This window comes from Contarinia nasturtii, unplaced genomic scaffold (genome assembly GCF_009176525.2).
Source record: "Contarinia nasturtii isolate CC-2019 unplaced genomic scaffold, AAFC_CNas_1.1 Cnas_scaffold_129, whole genome shotgun sequence".
NCBI lineage: Eukaryota > Metazoa > Arthropoda > Insecta > Diptera > Cecidomyiidae > Contarinia > Contarinia nasturtii.
In genome coordinates this window covers 2,427,339-2,449,751 of record NW_022197486.1, presented here as the reverse complement: position 1 = coordinate 2,449,751, position 22,413 = coordinate 2,427,339, and the positions used below count along the sequence as shown (strand labels likewise).

Sequence of the window (22,413 nt, the reverse complement as noted above, 5' to 3'; positions counted from 1 at the left end):
AAATTAAATCGTGCCATTTCGCTTATGGCAAAACAAAACGACCAGAGCCGGTTTTGCACACTTCGTTTGAAGACCAACATGAAAAAAAATATATGTGTATATGACGTATTCTCAATTTATATTTTCGGGAGTGACTGGGCACAAAAAAACATGTGAATTTTCTTCCCCAAATTTTGTCAACCACATTGAAAGTCAAGACAAAAATAAACGACACAGCATTGAAATGAATTCACCGTGACGGAAATTAGAATTGAAATAAACTTGACTCACTTTTCGAAATGACGCAATTTTTCGTTCACAATAAGTCAACACACAAAATTACGATCATCATTTTGTTTGTGATGTCTGAAAATGTTTCATTTCTATTCATTCGAATGTGAGACCACTTTAGAAATTGAATGAAAACGATTTTCCCCATAACTATAACTTGGTCGAAGGACATAGATACAAACAGTTTCTTTCTTTCTTTGCATTTGAATACAGAGGCGCTGGTTGAAAGCACATCTATCTGGAATGTTTCTTATAAAAATTTATCACATCGTATATTTGAATTCAAATTAGAAACTTATAGAAGCGCCAGCCGAATTTTGACTTGTTCTTTATTTTAATGCATCGCTACTTCGATATTATTTTTGTTTAATTGTTTTTAAAGACCTTTAAAAGTTACGTTATATGGGTAAACTACCCATTCAACATGGTTAAATTCACCAAAATCTGTGGAGCATACGATTAAATTTAAAACAGAATATCGTATCGAGTTTCATGAAAATTAAGCTTGCGTTTTACAAGCGAGATTGCGACCAAACTTATTTCAAAGTTTACAAAATTGATCGTATAAGTCGATTAAATTGGGCAACAGTGTTATTATTCTAAGTACTAATCAAGTTGATTTGTTAGTTGATTCCAAAAAGCCTCATGAGAACGAGAAAATACAACAAGACATTATCTTGGTTTCTGGTCGAATGTGTTTTGAAGCCACATACACACAAAACGATACAGACGTCTGTGTGGTGTACGTAGAAAACCGGCTCTTACAACCAAAATAATGGTCGTCGTCATCAGTTCTAGTAAAAAAAGAAAAATTTGAGACAAACTCTGTTCGGCATACAAATCGAAATAATTGACCATTCGACGCTCTTTCGTGCTTTCGTGCACTCCTCTCTCTATTTCAACACTTTACATAACTTTTTTTTTAACGAAATTTGATCAATATCTTCGTTGTGCTGAAAATTGAGTTGACACACGAACTTGAAACGGCGACACTTAAATGCCGACCGATAATCGAATAACAAATTTTTTTGGGGTGCAAAAAGAAGCACATACTGGCCATGAATGTAATCGATTCCTATAAATAGTCGACATTGAGCATTGGAATACAAAACCATTGGGATTGAATGAAAGAAAAAAAAACCATGATACCGAAAACAAGAAAATAAAAACCCATCCCGAATTAATGGTATGAATAAATCATGAGATGTTCAACATGGAAGGTTGAATTTAATTCAAGCAGGTTGCTCTTTATTTTTAAGCAATGCTTTTTGTTTTCATCTCAATCCATAGTGTTGTATTCAACCTTCCATACGGTGCATACAACCAAGCAATGGTCTGTAAAATATGGTTAGTAAAAAAATAAATAAAAAAACAACAACAAGAAAACAACCATCTTAACAAATAATAAATTATACATACAAAAACTAATAATAATGTATTAAAAAGTAAGAAAAATTAAAATGAAATTTGTTTTGATTTTTAAATGTTTTCCTAGCATACTTTGCATGTTAAATGGTCATAAAAGTGTTATAACGCTCCCTGCTTCTTTATGAATGAATTCTGTTTTTATTTGTGCCTGTTTGTGTGCGTTACTATAAAAAGCTGACTGAGACAAACATGATTTTATGGCAAACTTTATTATTTATTCATCATTTATGTATATACGAATACGCCTTAAGTACATCTTCCCCTACATTTTACTCAAAAATACTCATGAATACTTAGAATTGCTCATTTCGAACTCGAATACAACGATTCGAACTTGAAATATTCAAACGGTAATGCAGTATTTTGCTCACGGTAAGTTGTTATGCTCTTAATGTCTTCAAAAATAACTATCATCTAGGTAAAATGAGATGTAAATCTAATTATGATGCTATTTTTGCTATCCTCATGCCATTGCCTGTGTTCTCATTCAAGGTAAGTTATTGTTGTTGTTTTTGTATTGATTAGAGAAATGCAACTTTTAAAACAATTCACTATTTGTGAAAAAAAAAATAAAGCAAAAAAAAACCCAACCCAGACAAATCAATTGATTAAAAGCGCTCATTGCACACAATGATGAAATTGATAAATCATCAGACTGACGTAAATAAAAGGTGATATAATTATCAATGTGAAATTTTCATTCAAATCGAATGGCAATTGTCAAAATTGTCCATCTAGTTCATACGAATACCACAGATACGTAAGCAGCGCGCCTCTTTTTCTTCCATTCTAATAGATTGCCTCACACACGCACAATCATATTGCGTCGGATTAAATAGCGTAACATAAAATAACGTGCACGGTCGCTGTGTGTATGTCGCATACTAAGTAATGGTGTGCATGTTGTATACGTGTTGTCACATCGCTTGAAAATCGTGTCTACCGCTGTTGCTGTTTTTATTCGCATTATTCATCCGCAGAAGTAAGGCTCACATTTCGATTTCTTTAACCATATTTTCACATTTGACAGATTCGCAATCATTTTGCTCTTCTTTTGGAACCGAATTTTCTCGTTTAATAACATTTTCTTCTTTCTATTTATTTGTTCTTCTTTTTATCTGTCGCTCTCTCGTGCGGTTACCAACAGTATATAAAAATATAATAAAATTTTGAAGCATGGCTGCTAATACTGAAGAAAAGGAAGTTGAAAAGACCATTTCGGAGGATTTGGTTGTCACGAAATATAAACTAGCTGGCGAAATTGTAAATAGTAAGTAATTGTGAATGTGTGACGATTCGAAACGAAAAGAAAAAAAACACATACACACTATATTTTGGCGATAGCAAAAACTCAAACAACAGCAAACACAAACCATGTATACACATCATCATATTGAACAACCGTCCGAATCATTTACTGTACATGAAGTCATTTTCTAAATTCGATTCAAATATAAATGATGAAAGTGCAAAACCAATGGGAGAATACACATTTCAAATGGCAAATAACAATTTATTAACCTTAAAATCAGATGTTTCATTACGGTGTTTACTATGATGCATATGTTGAAAGCCACGCGGTATTTTACGCTTGGCTTCAAATAATACCGCCATTCAAACCATACAAACACATATAATCCCGTTGTTTCAGTTGATTGTTCAAGTGATTACAATGCATTCGATTGTTTCCAGAGACACAATTTCATAACAAAAAAAAAACATTTCCGTTCTATTCACAAAGCGGAAAAATTGTGTATTCGTATTCAAATTTCGATAAACCTAACCTCAATGTTTTTTTATTGCTGCTACGTACATTTTCTTGATTCACACAATTGAATGATTCATACTTATTTTTTTTGTTTTTGTTTTTTTTTTTTTTTTTTTTGATGTACACAGGAACATTGAAGACGCTGTTAGGTTTAGTTGCTCCAGAAAAATCGGTCAAAGAAATTTGCGAAAAAGGTGACCAACTTTTGTTGGAAGAAACCTCAAAGGTAAACATTGAGTTTGTTTTTTATTTTGTGTCAATTTTTTAATTGAACCTTATTTTCTATATTGTAATGCAGGTATTCAAGAAGGAAAAAGAAATAAAAAAAGGAATCGCTTTCCCAACATGTCTATCGGTGAATAATTGCATTTGCCATTTCTCGCCAACGAAAAATGACCCTGATTATCTATTGAAAGAGGGTGATGTTGTTAAAATTGATCTTGGTGCACACATCGATGGTTTCATTGCTGTTGCTGCACATACAGTGGTTGCCAAATCGGATGCTGCATCCAAAGTTAGTGGCCGTCAGGCTGACGTCATTTTAGCCACATATTGGGCCAGCCAAGCCGCATTGCGACTTCTTAAACCAGGCACGGGTGTAAGTATATTCAATATTCTTCCCAATTAAAGGATTGAATTGATTTTTTGTTTTGTTTCTTGTTGAAACACAGAATTATGCAATTACTGAAGCTGTTCAGAAAATTGCTAGTGAATACAAATGCAAACCAATCGAAGGTATGTTGAGTCATCAATTGAAGCAATTTAAAATCGATGGCGAAAAAACCATTATCCAGAATCCGAATGAGGCACAACGTAAAGAGCATGAAAAATGTGAATTTGCATTGCACGAAGTGTATGCCATTGATGTATTAATCAGTACCGGTGAAGGTGTTGGCCGCGAAAAGGATACGAAAGTATCAATTTTCAAGAAAACTGACGAAAACTATCAACTTAAATTGAAAGCATCGCGAGCATTAATCACCGAGGTAATTTTGATTGAATATTCAATCGCATTTTGAAAACTAATCAGAAACGAATGGATGTGTTTTTATCCGCACATTAGGTACGAAACAAGCATGGAAATATGCCATTCAATTTGCGACACTTCGAAGAAGAAACAAAGGCCCGTATGGGTGTTGTTGAGTGCATATCGCATAAGATGATCGAACCTTTCCAAGTTCTCTATGAAAAGCCAAGTAGGTTTCAAACATCATATCGTTGTCATATTTATATCCTGAATATACCTAATAAATGTGTTTTTTCGTTTAATTTTCAGGCGAAATCGTTGCGCAATTCAAATTTACAGTGTTGTTGATGCCATCGGGCCTAAATCTCGTTACTGGACTACCATTCGATGTAAATCAATACGAAAGCGAAAATAATATTCTTGACGCCGAAATGAAAGATTTAGTTTTGTCTGAAATTCCAAACAAAAGTGCAAAACACAAAGCAAAGAGCAAGGCAGCTAAAGGGGCAGCAAGCAATACCACAACAGCAACACCGGCTACTAAGGAGCCCGCCGCCAAATAAATTGCTTCACACCATTGACTCTCATATTGATTTTTGTTTGTAGCAAGAGATTGATGATGATACTAAAACGATTTTCTGGCGATAAAAATAAACCACCAAAATAAAACACATGGCCATCACCAAAATTTTTGATCAGGAAAAATTTGAATTGTACACGACATATAACAAACACACAGAAATATCGTTTAACGAAACACGCGCTTAACAATTGTGTTTGAAACACTTAACAAAACCAATGGTTTATCTACAGCATTTACTGATTTTGTACGTTTGAGCATGTCACAATCGTTGAATAATAGTTTTAAAACATTTAAAAACAACAACCACACACGCATGAACATCTAGATTTTTTTTTTTTGGCTTTACTTATAACAATAGAACGTGTTCAATTAGATTTTACCGAAAAATTTCAATAAAAATTTGAAGAAGAAAAAGAATGTAACTTATATTTTGTTATTATAACATAATAAAATATTGCATTTGTTTTCAAAAAATCACAAGAATTCCATATTGAAACAAAAAGTGTTTGTTTATACTTTCTTTTTTGTCACTCACCAAATAAGAACAATTCTTATCAAAAAATTTGTTGCCAATAAACAAAATGACAATCACATAATCTCAATAGCATATTAATAAAAAATATTCATAATTGGTTTGATTTCTTTAATGTTACTTTTTTATACAATTTATAGCGTCGAATTCAAATTGCAATCAAATTCTTTCTGTCTAAGTGTTGTTAACATACGGAATTGTTCGTCTGGGGTCGTCTACAACATAAAAGTTTTTTTCTTATGAATACAATGATAACGCATAATAAAGTAGATCATGAAATTAATGAATCTGTGTTTGATGAAACAAAACATTTTCATATTATTGAGAATGATGTCGTCTGTGTTGCTGCCGGAGAATCAACTGATGATGATTGTAAAAAAATTAGCGGTGACATTTGAAATCGTCTGGTTGTTAAAGAATTGGGCCAAAAGAAATGCATGTCATCAACGATATAAAAGAAATTTGGACGGCTTTATGAAGGCGTTAGAAGGAAAGATAAGATTAAGCAACATTAAGATAATGCAATGAAAAATATTATTAAAAAAGCCGCCACAACATATGAAAAATGTTTATTTCTTATTCCGTTCGAAAAAGTTGCTTATTTAGAATATTCAATTGAATTGAAAACTTAAATACAACCATACTCATTAAACCGCAAATTATTTTGTAAAATATGAAACTTGCCGAAACCGAAATAGTCTTAATTCAATTGAATTTAATTGCGATGTTTTCGATAATTGAACCGAATTTAACATCGGGCAACACATTCTCATTCATCGTCAAGTGTTACCATTTTCGACCAATACAAACTACAAAATTAAGGAGAAATAGACATTTGTCAAGTAGAATAGTTTTTTTTCTGTATCAGAAAACGACAACGACGGAGAAGAGAAGAAGTGTATCGCGATAAATAAACAAATAGCAACAAATACCAGTTTTAGTTGTTGTACAATACGAAAAATAAAAGAAAAATGTAAGGACAATTTAATTTTTTATTTCTTGTTGAATTGCATAGTGGTGAAAATCGATGAGTATATTGATTTGTTAAGTGTTTATAAGTTAAAACATAAAATATTGCGAATTTCGTGTGTACAAGAAATAAAAAAAAGTTTATATAAATATTGTTGTTTTATGCATTATTCGTTTTTCATGGGATTCTCTCATTGTCATTCAATTGACTATTGTGATTTTGCCGAGATTTATTGGGTGGTCAAAACATGTGTTTTTTTTTCTTCATTTAACGAAAATAAAAAAAACAATCAAATGCCATAAAAAAATGAGTGGAACTATTGGCAAAATGATTATGCGACGATGAACATTCGAATAAATTGATGTTTGTCAGAAAATTAAAAATCAATTTTAATGTCTGAGATTTTGCGAGTGTTCATGTGAATGGAGTGAGATTTGATTGAAAATGTTTGCCTGTGTGTTTGTGTGTGTGTGTATGTTTTCATTACGAGTTCAAAGTACTCCAAAATCAGTTCAAGTCACCGAAAAAGACATAAATTGCACAGACCAGCAAAAAATAAGCAAATTACAAACAATGACATGGTTCAACGTGTGTGAGTTTTTTTTTTCTTCTTCTTCTCTTCTGTCGTAAGTAATTTGCTCGAGTATGCACAAAAGACGCGCGCGCGCACACATTCATTTATATCATTTTGGTTGAATTGGGCGACAAACGAAAATAGCCTCATCATGTTTCGAAATCTAGCCGCATCAATTCATATGAGTGGAACGATATTTAAAATCTGGCTAAGAAAACAAAAGTGAAATTGACAGGAAAGAAAATAAAACCGCAGACCAAAGACAGATTGTGAAAACACCATCTAATTGTCGCATCGTTTCGTGATGATGCTTTACATTTTGTTCTTATTCTTTCGTTTTATGACATGAATACAACATTCTAGATAGATTACAGTCATTGTCACCTACACAAAACATAACAAAAAGAGCACATAGATATGTCTTACATCCTTTCTGCGGGCTCGATACAGAAATTCACTGGGACTCATTACATATGCAAGAGTGTTTTTGAATGAAACACAAATATCGTGCAATGACCGTGACTGACACAGAATAGGGTAAAACAAACACATTCTTTCACACTGTCACGCATTAGACATTTGGTATGAAAATCCAGTCAATTTTCGGTTCGGCATTTTTTCTAAAATTGTCTGATTGAACACATTTATAAAAACAAAAGAAAAGTGATGCCAATTCAATGCAGGGAGAATGGGTGAGAATGACAACATATATTAACAATCGATTGTAATGAAAAAAATCAAAGAAAAAAAAAACATATTATAGAGAGAAAGAAAGTCTTGAAATGCGAATTAGTTAGAGAAGGCAGGCAGCCAAAGATGCAACGAATCGGCACTCGGTGTGAATGTGAATGTGAACATGGTGCAGAAAGATGGTGAAAAAAAGTGTAAATTATTTTTATTTTCCGACTGAAACACAAACAAAACAACAAAAATATTGAAATTGAAGAAGAAGGAAAACAACAACACACATTAAAAGAAAATCCCAGAATTGCGTTCGCTCGATCACATGAATATGAACGAAAAATGCGATATTCGTTGCGTTCAAATTGGTAGCTGCATTAAGCGAACTCCCTCAATTGATGAGGCTGAGCCGTCATAGTCTCAGTAAGCCGTTTAATGTGCTCTGATGCGTATACACGTTTCGGGCGCGCTCTTTCTCTGTATTGCGTTTAGTCAATTTTTGTTTCTCTATACGTATTTATACGGTGTTTGCTTTGATTCCATTTCGATTTTGTGTTTGGAATTTTCGGATGATTCGCGCGCGAACAGTGCATTGTTTCCTTTTACTTTGGCTCCATTGGAATGTTCATTCATCGTTTTTTTTTTTGTTTGTTTGTTTGTTTGTTTCTTTCTTTGTTACCAATTCAAAAAGTGCGGCAGCATTTGATACAGCTCATAATTATAAGCCCCGTTGTCTTCGCTTCGGTTAGTTCATTATTATAGTATTTGCATACCGCACAGTGATTTATATCATCAGAGCAAGAAAGAGAGTGTGAGTTAAATAGAGAGAGATTGTGTGTGTTTATAATATTTCACTTTCTTTCGTGTTGCAAAGAACGGCAACGTCAATAACAGTAAACTCAGTTGACGGCATAACTATATCATTCATTAGATAAACAATAGACGCTGAACTTATGCAGCACAATTCGATCAATACCGATACGAAACATAAACATGGTAAATCCATGAATAAAATATATATAATAACAGCTTAAGCTGCATAAGTAGATATAATAAATCCTAATGAGAATAGTTGCCTACCAAAGAAGAGAAAAGACACTATTACTGAAAGCGTGAAAACACGCGGTGCAGCGATTATATATCGACCGACATAGAGTAAAAAAAAACAAATAAACGCCCAGAAAGAGAAACAAAGTCATACTGAACAAAAAAATAAAAAATAACTGAAACTCAGAAGATTTATGTTGATTATTCGGTAAACGAAATTGGGCATGTGTACTTTTATGTATGCATTTAAACAATGTGTTTGTGTGTGCGTATATGCACAAGATTATTGGCAAAATGTGAATATGCGAATAAAAAAAGAAGAAAAATACATAACATTCAACCACAAACAATTAAATAGCAATGAGCTAGCAATAGAACGCTTTAAATGAGCGCCAACGCCAAATTAAAGGCGATGTAAAATAAAAGGAAACGAAGAAATTGTTTTTCTTTTCAACAACTGTTTCTATGTGGTGATATTCTTTGCGATTGTTGTTGTGATTTTGCGACATCGAAAATGTGTCTGTTCATATGAATGTGACCGAAATAGAGAAGCAGAAAGAGAGAAAGAAAAAGAGAGAATGAGATCTGAATGCTCATCTGATTCAATTGTTTTCCGTCTTTCACACTTCATTCATGCAGTAAATGTTTATTTCGCCAAAATGTTCATCTATCACTGATCTTTATATCAATCATTTGTGCCGCATTCTTTAGATAATTCATAAGATAGTTGTGCGTAGATCAAGGCGCATACATTGCAACATTGCATCAAGGCTCACATCAATTACGAAGACCTCACCAATAGCATTACTACAATCCCTGTCTATTGACCTTTCATTAAAACAGATCACATATTACTTATGTCTTTTATGTCGCTACACAATTCACGTACTCATAATTTTGTCATTCAGTCGAATAATTTTTGTTTGCGTTCGATGCGTGTGTTTAAATTCGGTTGGAATAAAGATAGATTCGTTTTCTATGTGACACTGTTGCCAGTGTTTCGCTAAAAGATACTCAGCAAACAATAAACGTGATATAATACATGTTTTTTCTTCTTTTTCTTCATTTATTTATTTCATTTTAATTTGATGTTTATTTCATCGGTAACGGTGTCGTCGTTTTTGTTGGTTTTTTTTGTTCGGTTTATTTGCCCAGTTTTTGAGTGAGCTTGTTTTAATTTGTTGTCACTTTTTCTAGAAACTAGATCATAGTTGTATTTAATGACAAAGACAACGGTGTATGCGCTCTTATCAGCGCAACGTGTGTGTTTATATGTTTTCGTCAGCAATCGTATGTGATATATGGCTCTTACGACTTTTATATGGTTGTCACAAGTCATGCGGATAATTACACAAAATGGCAAACAAGAGACACATTTTCAAGTGATGCCACTTTTGGTTCATTCTCAATTAAGCCGAACCACATCAAAGTCAAAGAGCAACGATTAATTGCAATTTCATTCTTTTGTGCGGAGCTTTTTTTTCATTTCTCACAAATCAACCGACGACAAAGAAAACAAAAACGAAACGCACAATGCAAAGTCATTTTGAGTTCCTAATTTTAAAGACAAAAAACATAGCCAGAGTTTGTGTTGTGAATACATAACTATTTTGTACAGTTTTTTTCACCTCTCGTTTTAGTGCTTTGTTCGAGAAAGGTTTCGTTATCTTCACTTTAAAAATTTATACATATAATGGTTGGAAAAAATCGAGAGTTTTCTCTCTCTGTCTTTTTACTCTCACGACGAAGTAACAGTAACAATGGTGCATCTACTTAATTTACTTATTTTATATACCAGTGAGTGTTCATGTGTGGTTGTTGGTGATTTAATGTGTTGTGACTTGAAATAAACTTTAAAGCAATAACAACAACAACAAAAATGATAATAAACGGACAAAAAGCAACCACTTTCTGATCAAGCGTTCAAAAATACCTTGTTCATATAATAATTGTAATCATCAACATGATCATCATCATTTTTTGTGAGTTGTAAAAAAAAATTACAGAAATGGCATATGAGATGCGGGCGAGAAAACTAAAAATCCAATGCTAATATAAATAATAATGCAAAGTGCAATCCGGCTTAACACACCAGACAACAATAAAAAAAACGCACACAATAACTTCAAGAAGAAAAATTGCAAAAATAATACTATATAGTGTGCATATGGTATATGTATCGAGTAAATTATAGTTTGGATACACATTGCGTTCGCTGCTCATTCTCTTTCACTCTCTCTCCGCTTCGCTTTATCTTTCTGATGTGCGTGTACTGTACATAAAACACAACGTCCAACATCACAACTATGGAAGAAGAAAAAAAAACATTTGTTTGCATTGTAATAATTTTCAATCCATGAAAATCTAAATCCACTTCCAATCCAATCATCGTAAAAATGTGTGGTTTATATGGAATATGCAATCATATGAAGTCTCGACTGCCAGCCCAGAGAGTAGCTATTGAAGAGCGACCCATCTTATGGCAGCAGGCGTCGAAAGCAAGATGGAAAATAAATAGTGCGGCTTGTATAGCGTTTTAGATATAGAAACATTTTTTGGAATATAAACCTAGTGAATCGGTATAATCTTGTGTATTGTTTTGGCCATGTTGTTGTTTTCTTATTATTGCATAGTTGCACTTTCGATAAAGATAGACAGAATGATCGGAACAGAGATGTAGAGAAAATGAGAAGTAAGAATCGCTGAAGAGAAGAAAAAAAGAGAGCAAACATCACAATATCCCATATACATAAATCTCTTTGCATCTCACAAGCTATTGCTGATTTCATTCTCTCCTTTTGCATTGATTTCATTACGAATGCTTTGGCTGCTGTTTATTATTTATTATTGTATCGGTCGCAATCGGCGGGATTTTATTTTTCTCTTTTTTCGCACATATTGTTGTTGTTGGCTGTTTCTTTTTTTTCGGGTTCCGTTAATTCGATCTGTTATCGTGTAAATCGAATTGGATTTGGATGCTTTTGTTTTGTTCACATAAAGTGGCCGAGAATGAAATGGAAAAATCCCAAAAACCATACCAATCTCTCTCTCTCGTATAAATTAAACCAAAGTAACGGCATGCTATGCCATACAATTTTCATTTAATTGTCCAATATATGCGTATAACACACAATTTGAATTATGTACGTTAAGTGGTTTTGGCACCGATACAAATCCATTCCTTAGATGCAATAAAGAAAAGAGAAATTTGCAACTGTTTGCTGTTTTTTATTCAAAATTCACCAATATCTAAAATGGTAATGGCTGTGTTCTCTCTTTCTTGAGATCGGCTTATGTATGCTTGAAGAAAAAAAAGACGCAAAAACAAAAGCCGACTCACACGAAAAATTGTTTACATTAAAATCTATATTAAAATAAAACCTCAAAATATAAATCTTGACTGCCTATCGCTCTCGATAACGTATTGTTTCAATAAACTGGATTTTCGGAAATGGGAGATAAAGTATGATACTTGTATCGCCATAAATGCATTTTCGAATTGTATTTGACAAATACTCTTTGTGTTATATTAACCCTCTAGTGCATAGCCATGACTTTAGGCGGGCTGTACATATTCTTGTCTAAAATATAAAATTAACTATATCAAATTTTACTCATGAACACATCCACGAATGATCAGGCTTTCATTCTATGCCCATTTGACAATCGGTTTGGGCATATGCTGTGCAGAAATTAATTATTCTCTCAACTCACAGCATTTTTGAAACATTTTTAAACTAATTAATCCCCATTTGCTGGACTCGGGAATTTTTTCTCTCATAATTTGAAGTTTTTTCTCTCGTTATCAATAGAATTAATTAATTTTTGTCACATGTTTTTACTAATCAATCTCGTGTACCCCGCCCAAAGCCAGAGCTATGCAAATCGATCAAATTTCAATATGTCGCATAACAAAGGAACTCATTGTTTGCAACAAAACATACAATATTTGGTACATTTGAATTTTGTGACGACAATAATTTGTCTCTTCAACGTGTATGTGCAAATGTAAACAGACATTTAAAATACAAAAATAGAACTTCACGGTATTTTGCGGCAACAGATTGAATGAACAAATTATTGTTGTCACAAAATTGAAATGTTCCAAATAGCTGGCTATTTCGACTCATTTCAAATGAATATAGTCAGCTCAATAGAACAATGCCTGGGTTTGAAATTCCTGAATGAAGAATGGATATCACACGATTCGTGCGTATAGCCGACGGTATAGTGGATTAGATTCAAATCCATGTAAAAATGATTTAAGCCCTGCCTTCAGGCGGGGTTCGGTTTTTAGACCTTTTTTGTCAGCCAGGCATTTTTTGATATTATAATTACTTTTTTTAAGAATTCTCACAACAAAATCAACTAGAAAAAAATGACCAGCTCTAGAAAAAATTAATGCATTAGAGGGTTAATAGTCATGACATTTCTGTGTGTTCAAACAAATGCATTCCATCTAATAATACGGCTCGCTGACAACAGCTCGTCAACCCACAAAAATAATCATCGACTTTGTCGATAAGTAGTGATAAATACAATAACAGAAAAAAGTCAGCTACTTAATGGAATTTCCTTTTGCACTGATTATCACCTGTTTTGGACTAGTGTTGTTGCTGCTACTTCTTTTTTTCATTCGCAGACGCATTACATTTGAAAACCGCATAGAAAGCAACATTAAAAATAAAAGTGGCCCACCGCAATTTAAGCACCATTGACGAGTGAATGCAGCCACAACAGCGACGCAGATACACACACACACACATACTCGGTACTTGGTAATTATTGAATCGAGGAAGAAGAAGATGAAAAAATTAATAGCAGCAGCAACAGCAACCGACACAAGAAATGCCAATTAAAAACGAAAAATTTCAAATTTTTATACTGATTTGTCTGTATATTGAAGCTATGTGGTGAAGTGGAAAACAGTTATCAAAACCAGGCAACAAATAAATTTAAAACCCCTTGAGAGGAAGGTAGAAGAGATAGACAGACAGACAGACAGATAGCCACAATCGAAATAAAACAAAAATTTCTTGCAAAAAATGTTAAAACACCTTCGCATTATCCAAAATTTATGATATGATATTAAATTGAGAGTGAGAGGTAGAGAGGTAGAGAGAGAGAAAGCGAGAAGTAAAGCGATTACATTTTCGGCTTACGTGCATTCATTTTGTGGATTGCTTTCATTGCGAATTTGGGTGCTGAATAAGTGAGTTTGTTATCTAAATTGAACACACACATATTTTTCGCTCGTCAGTCGTCAGCTTAAGCATATTACATTGTACAATGGTGTTTGCAAACTCGCACAACACAAACAATTAATATAATATCGAAGCTCTACGATTTTCTTATTTTCAATTCCATTTTCGTTTCCTTGTTTGCTAAAGTGCCGTGCCACATATATAAAATAATTGTTTTTTTTTGCGAATAAATTACAGTTTTTATTTTTCCATTCTTCATTCATTGCGCTCGTGCTCATGCACTCGTGATGATAAATCACTACCATTAAATAAAATCGCATTTTTAATTTTTACCTCTAATTTCGATGTTTTTGATTATTTTGTTTCTTTTTCTTCAACAAATTGAAGATGAAAATAAAAAAATCAATTTTACGTTGTTGATTTACATTCATCATTTTTTTGATGAAAGCAACACACGCATACCGAACGTTATACAATGGTTTTTTTTTTATTGGATTGTCTAATCCTGTGTAATAGATCAAGTGAGAGGGATATAAAAGGATGATTTCATTGTTAATTGTTAAAACGAATGCGAAATGCAGTTAAAAGAGATTTTCGAATGATAGAAAATAAAAACGATGGGTTGATTCCAAGCAAAAGTAAGAGGAATACATACTTGATCTGTATATGGAGACATTTCTTTTTTTTCTCTAATATTTATACCATAAAAAATATTAATAGAAAATTAAGTGTACATCTTTCACGCGCACATTCATCTTAATATTACAAGTACATTAAAAGCCAAGCAAAGCAGTATACCGTTACATTGGAATGTTTTTTTTTCTTTTTTGAAATCGTGTTGTTGCTGTAATATTCTATCTCTGGGTCGATATATCTTTGTGTCAGCGCTTACTGTACTATCATTCTCGTCTCCCGTAAATTTTGCGCTCGATGTGTTGCGCTTCTCTCGATCAGTTGGTTTAAATATTGCTCTCATTCCACGATGAGCTCGTGCGGCATTTGTTGTTGTTGTTAATTTGTAATTGTCATTTACGTTGGAATCGTGTCGGTGCACTCGTTCTATTTACTCTCTCATTCATCATATTAAACGCCGTTTCCATTGGAGATTGTGTTTGTGTATGCGTGTTGTTGACTGTTAGTCGTTATTATTGGTAATGTTGTCTGACTTTATGATGCCCAAAACCATTCAATTTTGCACAATTTGCTTTTTGACATATTCATATTGAATTATACATGTAACACCCGAATCACAAACAGGCAGAAGTGTACACATGCACACAAAGTTTCTTGTAAGAAACAGCATCCAAAACATCGGGCGACACTGATTATCAGCAGAGTATGCAAACATATGTACGCAATGCAATTTACCAATCCAAATGCTTACCATGTTTACAGACACTGTGTGCGCGGTCGCATTTGGTAAATACGATGCAAGAACGAAAAAAAAAAAACATTTTTGTTCAAGTGCCGAAAGCAAAATACTACACTCTTGCAAACACGCACATACAAATACACATACACACACATTTATACACTCACACACCTGAATATACGGAAACATCCGACGACACACTCTCGGAATGCACACAGCGTTAACATATCAAGCATTGAGAAACGGGAAAAAAGCAGCACCAACAAAAACAACGCAACCAAGATGATGATTTGAAAAATAGTATAAGCTCAAGATAGTCACGCTATTGAAATTGCATTCTGGTGTGTGCGAAAAAAAAGCAAAGCTGAAAAAAAGAAGAAGTTACGATTTAGCGTATCACACAGTCGTTGTTGTTGTTGCCGTTGTCTCAATAGAAATTTCCAACGTGTGCCGTTCGTTTACATCAGTATTTCTCTGTTGCATCTCCATTTGGATCTATTGCAATTAAGCAAAAGCACCAGCAACAGCAAAATAAACCCATTTAAGAAAAAAAATAGTGTGTTCTAATTAGAAAATTCATTATTTCTTCAACTATACGTTTTTTCTTTCGTTCGTATCGTCGTTCTGCTTAATTTTCCAGTGCACTGGGATTACAGTGTTTGTGTGATTAACATTCAGCAACCGAATATCACACGGTTAAAAGAAGTCTTTTGACGATTACTTGCACAAAAAAAAATAAACAACATCATTCAAAATGCATGTTCAGTTGAATGAAATTTTACTTAAACGCCAGAACAAATTCTAATTGCATAAATCCTCTCGCGATATGCAAGTACATAAAATATAAAATTAGTTCGTGCTTCATTTCATGCTTTTAATGTGTACGCGCGAGTTTTTTTTTTGTTTTGTTTTCGTATGTGTATATGATTGTGCCGCTTTTTTTTTCTTCTAAATATTTTTTATTTTAGTTTCCATTTTTCTTTTGCCATCGACTAAGCGACAAACGAACCAAAACATACGATGATATCAATTAAGTTGCATGTGCGCGAAACATATTAATTAAAAAAATAATTGCAATTTCTACAACGTTTTTTTTCGATGTTGCTTTTTTTCATAAATTGTTCAAAAAATGATTATTTCTGTTTTTTTTTTTCAGAATGGGAAATAAGCCTCCACTCAATTGATAGCAGTCAAGAACTGCATAGTAAAAAATATATAACGAAATCGTAAAAAAAATTTGACGCGAACAACATGTAAACAATGCAAAATATTTAGCCAATTCATGGAATGATCATCATCATAGTCATAAAACAACATCGTTAACATCAACATTAAGACAACATGATTTACGAATTAACAGAAGCATAAGTGAGAACTAGAGTGATTTTTTGTTAGTGAAAATTTAGAAAAATTCAACATACAACATAAATGCCAAATTATAGCGAGATTTTATTTTTTGTTTGTAGTGAATTCTCGAAAATCGAGCAAAACAAAGCCTAAATAATATTACAAAGTTTTTCTTTTGAAGAATATTTATGAAAACAAGTGCATAGCAAAATAGAGAGGAAAATAAGTCAATGGAAATCTATTATATATCTATTATATGTCTATCTATATTTATGTATTAAATAAAACAAATTAAGTTAAGGGAGATATTTAATTAAGAGTCAAGTGATTAACTTGTAAAAGTAATGTGTTCTTCCGAATTAAAGTCGTATTGTGCTCTGTGTGATGAACATAACATGTAAAAATTAATCCCGTCTGGGAAATGTAATGAGTGTATAAGCGATTCAAGAGACGAAGAGATAGATATTTAGAGAAATGTGAATGCAATAATAATAACCAAATAGGAAAAAAGAAACGTAAATTTACTGATTAAATTAAGCGGTGAGTTTGGCGGGAGTGACGACGATAAAACGAAGCGCATGCTAAAATAAAAAGATAACAACAATAAAAAAGAAAGATAAATGAGCCAAAATAAAGTATAGTGCAAATGAATACGAGTACACATAGTGGTCCTGGACCACCGCCACTGCCCGATTGTGGCGGTGGTGCGTCGCAATCGAATCGATTGCCAACGGGTCCATCATATCGGGCATTAAAAACGGCTGTATCTGCTTTATATTCGGTCGATGATTTTTATAAAGTGAAAATTGGTTCTGGCTTCTTTTCGGAAGTTTACAAAGTAAGTAGCATGAATCAATCGTTGCTCTCATTTTGCAATCATTTACTGTATCATCTACCGCTTCAAATAGGTTACACATAAAACAACCGGACAAGTCATGGTACTGAAAATGAATCAATTACGTTCAAATCGACCGAATATGCTGCGTGAAGTACAATTGCTGAATAAATTGTCACATCCGAATATTTTAAAGTGAGTCATCTGCATGGATTTCATTACGATATTCAAATCACAAAATCTTATATCATGTCAACTTCGTGGATTGGTTTTAATTTTGTTTTCATATTCATACACATACATTTTTCCATTGCGCATTGATTTAAATTTTTAATATGGTATGGTTGTTGTTGTTTTTTTTTTCTCGTTGTGTCCATCATCAGTTTTATGGGTGTTTGTGTGCAAGAAGGACAATTGCATGCATTGACTGAATACATGAATGGCGGTTCGTTGGAGCAATTGTTGGCAAATCATTCGATTAATTTAACGATATCAACAAAAATTCGTCTGGCACTTGACATTGCAGAAGGCATGGCATATGTGCATTCATGCGGCTTCTTTCATCGCGATTTAACCAGCAAAGTAAGTGTGCGCTTCCTTGCCAATACGTAATGAATGAAAAAAAAAAGAAAGAAATTGATCGCTCTTTTTTGCTCTCTCGCTCGCCACATAAATTCCAAATGAATGAGAAATGCAAAACGGATGCGGATAGATTAAAATTGATTGAAATGCTTATGTTGCATTGTCTACTTTTTTTCCTTTAAATTTTGTATAATTTGTTGTGGTTGTTTTTTTCGCTCTCTTCCCGTGATATGATGACACAAAAAAAAAAATAGAATGTGCTCATACGAAAAAAGGCAAACTGTCAATTTGATGCGGTTGTTGGAGATTTTGGACTAGCTGCCAAGATACCGAGAAGTAAGACACGATTGGAAACGGTCGGATCGCCGTATTGGATGAGCCCAGAATGCTTAAAGGGCCAGTGGTACGATCAAACACAATCTAATCTCCAACATTTTGAAAATATGATAAAGAGATTTTATTATAAAGAACGATAATGAGCTCTATTTTTTTATAGGTACGATCAAACGAGTGATGTTTTCTCATTTGGAATTATTTCGTGTGAAATCATTGCCAGGGTATGTATTTGTATATGATTGTGTACATATTTTATTGTTCACCTCGATTTTCGTTTCTATTTTTTTTACGGTTGAAAGGCCTTGAGCTCATTAGTTATTTATTAATTGTTCTCTTTTTTCTATTGCTTAACTTGTGCACATATTGTCAACATATATACATATAGATTGAAGCCGATCCAGACATATTACCAAGGACACATTCATTTGGCTTAGACTATTTACAATACGTTAACCTTTGTCCAACAAATACACCGCCCGGATTTTTAAGACTGACATTTTACTGTTGCATCGTAAGTATCTCATTTAAATAAATTATCATTGCATTATTTTTTATATGCTCATTCTCATTTGACCAGTACGATCCACGTAGTCGACCTACATTTGTTGAAATTGCACAGAAATTAGAATTGTTATTGGAAAAATATGATGGCATACCGAAAACAGTTGAAACCACCAACAATATCACAACCACAACCGTTACTACTACAAATCCCATTATTACATACAAAAATGCAACAATGGACGATGGAAAAATTGCCAAAAAATCAATGTCAACACAACCATCGACCGCCAACAAGCGATATTCCATTGATAATTACTGTTCGAATTGGTTGACCAATGCATGCAAACCGATTTACACCGAATCGGAAACACGAAGCGTCAATGAAAAAATTCATTCGTTCATTGAAAAAGATAAAGTAGCCAATGGTCATCATTTACGCGTATTTGGAGCAAATAAATTACAACATCGACGATCTTTATCTGAAAACATCATTCCGTTTCCACCACACACAACACCCAGCGATAAAGCTCGTTGCCATTTGATCAATCGAAGAAATAGTCAACTCAATGCAAGCTCAGGTATCTTCATATCGATTCGAATTTATCATCTGAATCAAAAAATAATTGTGTTTTTGTCTCTATATACAGATACAATTGATGACCAAACAACATCACCATCACAATCTCCAATTGAAGCCAACAGTGATACGGATAATGGTGTCGAGTATCCAATTGGGATATTTTGTAATACAACATTACGAATTTCATTACGAAAAGTGGGTGAAACAATGTTTCTAAAAGATCCACAATATAAACCGCACATGAATAGTCAAACATATGGTAAATCGAATCCATTTACAACGCTGACACAATTGAAAGGTGTGAAAAAGATAATCGGAGCGAATCCATCCACGTATACGGCTGGTGTATGCGATTTATTTAGTTCATGTTTTGAAATTCGGGTTACAAAGGATACGGCCACTGGCGGCTTTCCACAACGAACAACCAATGGAAAAACGGGAAAAACTGTGCAACAGGCAAAAAGTTTGCCCAGCTCACCAAAAATTACACAAAGAAAATTATCCAAAATCGATAAATTCGTTTTACAACAAACGTCGTCCAAAACAAATAATAATACAATTAGTAGTAGTAGTAATAATGAAATCATCAACGATATTGCCAATAATGTCGATGACGATTTATTATTTAATAATAAGACAAAGATGAATAATAGTGATAATACAATTGAAAGAAAAAAAATGGAATTATTAGATGTACCTAATCAATGCCAAACGAATAATGTAAAACATTGTGCGGTCATTGCAAATGACACACCAATCGATTATTCCAACAACGACGCCGCAATTATAAGTAGCCGAACGGGAACGTTAAAAAAGAAAAATGCTAGCTCATTGTTTAGTCATCCGTTGTTTAAGTGTAAAGATGATCATCGTGGTGGAGGTGGCACTGGCGGTGGCGGTGGCGGTGGCGGTGGTGTACGTGACGATAGTTATTATTTCGATAATCCGAAATTGTTAACGCGTGGCGGTTCGAGTGAAAGTGGTTTCTTCTCATGTCTAACCGATGAAGACTTTTCAACGCATCGACCGTTGGCCAAATTATCAATAAACGGTCCATGCGATTACGAGCATACGCTCCAATATATGGACGATCGATCGACGGCAACGGCAACAATACCAAATTCATTGCGAAGTTTTGACGATTTTGATTTATTCGAACGCAATACAACGTGCTGTAAATTTGATTGTAGCGGAAATGATTCGCTATCAATTGATATGGGTCTTGTGCAAGGTATAATCACTTAAAAATTACTATTCCATTAAATTTTCCGTTATTTATCCATTATTTCTAAAAAAAAAATCGTTTTGTGATTCTTCCACAGGTCTGGTGAATCGTTTATCGCTAGATTCTGAAATAAATAGTCTATTTCATAAGCATCAATTAAATAATCAATTGCTATATTGTAAGAATCGTACATCGTCAATATACACGGATAGTTCGGAGGATATAAGCAGTTTGGCTGGCAGTGATTCATTGCTATGGGATGATCGAATGTCATCGTATTCAACGACCATACCAAATACACGTTCAGCGCAAATAGCCAAAATTGTTGAATATTTCGAGCGCAAAGGGCAAACATTTAAAAATTCAACAACCAGCACAAATTGTCCGATATCCGCTGATCGACATCATATTTCATCGATCTCATCAAGTGATTACACATCGGTCACCGCATCGCGTACATATCATCCATCGTCAAATCGATGTTCAATTTATTTGCAAAATAATAACAGTGCAGTAACGACGACGACGACAACAACAACAACGACACCAACAACACCAACAACGGCTTCAACAACAACAACAACGACGATGGCAGCACCGGCAATACCGGCGACGAATCACATGAATGCTTCCAATGTTTTGTCATCTGACAACACAAACTATACTATCGAATTAAATCAATCACAACAAATTTGCGGCAGTGGCAGCGGCAACGGTGGTGGTGGTGGTAGCGGTGTCGGAAATGGCACCGATATTCAAAACACTAACATCCGCAAAACACAAACATCCGCATCATCACCGTCAACCGCTTACCAAACAACAAATGCACTTGCATCAACAACATCCAAAGAATACGAAGCATTTTGCTTAGACTTAGATAAAAGTATTGCAACACCGCAACGAATTAATGTTTGTGAAGGTGTTGTTAAATCGAAACTGCAATTATTTGATAAGCTACGTAAGAACTAAACCCTCCTCATCCAAATACATCTTCGACTCTTATTCGGTCGCTTCGAAAACAAATTCAAAGATCTTTGTAAGAGAAATATGGTTCGGCAACTATTTTTTTTATTTCATGCCTTTCCATCGAGTTTCGATCAAATAAATCGGAGAACAAAAGCCAATTATAAACAAAACAAAAATTAAATGAATGAATACAGAAATAAACGAAATAATAAAAATAATAATAAAGAATATCGTATTATTATAAAAAAAAACATCACATGTTATAAAACACTATATTATAAGAGTAAAAGAACAATTTAAAACAAAGAGAAAGAAACATCATATATTACTACAAGTATAAATATTCAACAGCAACAACAACAACAACAAGAAAAAAAAACGAAAAAATGGAAAAAAAACATTTATTTAAACGACTTTTTCTCTCATTTTCCATCCAATGTAATTTAATTACAAAAATGAATTAAAGTTAGCGTGAACAATGAAAGAAATCACAATCTGCGTTTTTTTTATTCTTCTGGATTTTCAAATCGAAATTTAATGCCTCGATTCATCTGGATATCAGGAAAATATGGTAAAAATCAGAATATTTCTCATTTTCACAGTGTTAGCTAAAAATCGGTAAGGAAGAGCGTAAATGTGCGC

At 33.5% G+C, this 22,413-nt stretch overlaps 2 protein-coding genes across 7 annotated transcripts; both read left to right on the top strand.

Annotated features, from left to right (window-relative positions):
• The first annotated feature begins 2,558 nt into the window (after positions 1-2,558).
• LOC116345822 (proliferation-associated protein 2G4) lies at positions 2,559-5,110 on the top strand. Its single transcript, XM_031775524.1, has 7 exons — positions 2,559-2,680; positions 2,846-2,968; positions 3,595-3,692; positions 3,765-4,064; positions 4,138-4,452; positions 4,530-4,662; positions 4,743-5,110. The coding sequence occupies exons 2-7, from the start codon at positions 2,875-2,877 to the stop codon at positions 4,994-4,996; spliced, it is 1,194 nt and encodes a 397-aa protein (XP_031631384.1). The 5' UTR covers positions 2,559-2,680; positions 2,846-2,874; the 3' UTR covers positions 4,997-5,110.
• Positions 5,111-6,393: 1,283 nt separating this feature from the next.
• LOC116341654 (serine-rich adhesin for platelets) lies at positions 6,394-22,158 on the top strand. Of its 6 annotated transcripts, none has more exons than XM_031768855.1 (10): positions 6,394-6,521; positions 16,553-17,581; positions 17,652-17,773; positions 17,962-18,160; positions 18,415-18,563; positions 18,657-18,717; positions 18,882-19,007; positions 19,074-19,578; positions 19,648-20,811; positions 20,903-22,158. In XM_031768855.1, exons 2-10 carry the CDS (start codon positions 17,390-17,392, stop codon positions 21,772-21,774), a joined length of 3,390 nt encoding a protein of 1,129 aa, XP_031624715.1. In that variant the 5' UTR covers positions 6,394-6,521; positions 16,553-17,389; the 3' UTR covers positions 21,775-22,158. The 6 variants fall into 6 exon arrangements, with proteins under 6 accessions (XP_031624715.1, XP_031624741.1, XP_031624750.1 ...); XM_031768881.1 differs by lacking the exon at positions 6,394-6,521 and adding an exon at positions 6,898-7,110; XM_031768890.1 differs by lacking the exon at positions 6,394-6,521 and adding an exon at positions 10,600-10,617.
• The last annotated feature ends 255 nt before the right edge of the window (positions 22,159-22,413 follow it).

What these genes read in the sequence shown, in the direction of transcription:
- LOC116345822 (XM_031775524.1), top strand. Translation starts at nt 2,875, where the DNA reads ATGGCTGCTAATACTGAAGAAAAGGAAGTTGAAAAGACCATTTCGGAG. An exon ending in CGCGAGCATTAATCACCGAG is followed by an intron (nt 4,453 to 4,529) that starts GTAATTTTGATT and finishes TCCGCACATTAG; the next exon opens with GTACGAAACAAGCATGGAAA. An exon ending in AGTTCTCTATGAAAAGCCAA is followed by an intron (nt 4,663 to 4,742) that starts GTAGGTTTCAAA and finishes TTTAATTTTCAG; the next exon opens with GCGAAATCGTTGCGCAATTC.
- LOC116341654 (XM_031768855.1), top strand. Translation starts at nt 17,390, where the DNA reads ATGAATACGAGTACACATAGTGGTCCTGGACCACCGCCACTGCCCGAT. An exon ending in TCTTTTCGGAAGTTTACAAA is followed by an intron (nt 17,582 to 17,651) that starts GTAAGTAGCATG and finishes CGCTTCAAATAG; the next exon opens with GTTACACATAAAACAACCGG. An exon ending in TCAACTCAATGCAAGCTCAG is followed by an intron (nt 19,579 to 19,647) that starts GTATCTTCATAT and finishes CTCTATATACAG; the next exon opens with ATACAATTGATGACCAAACA.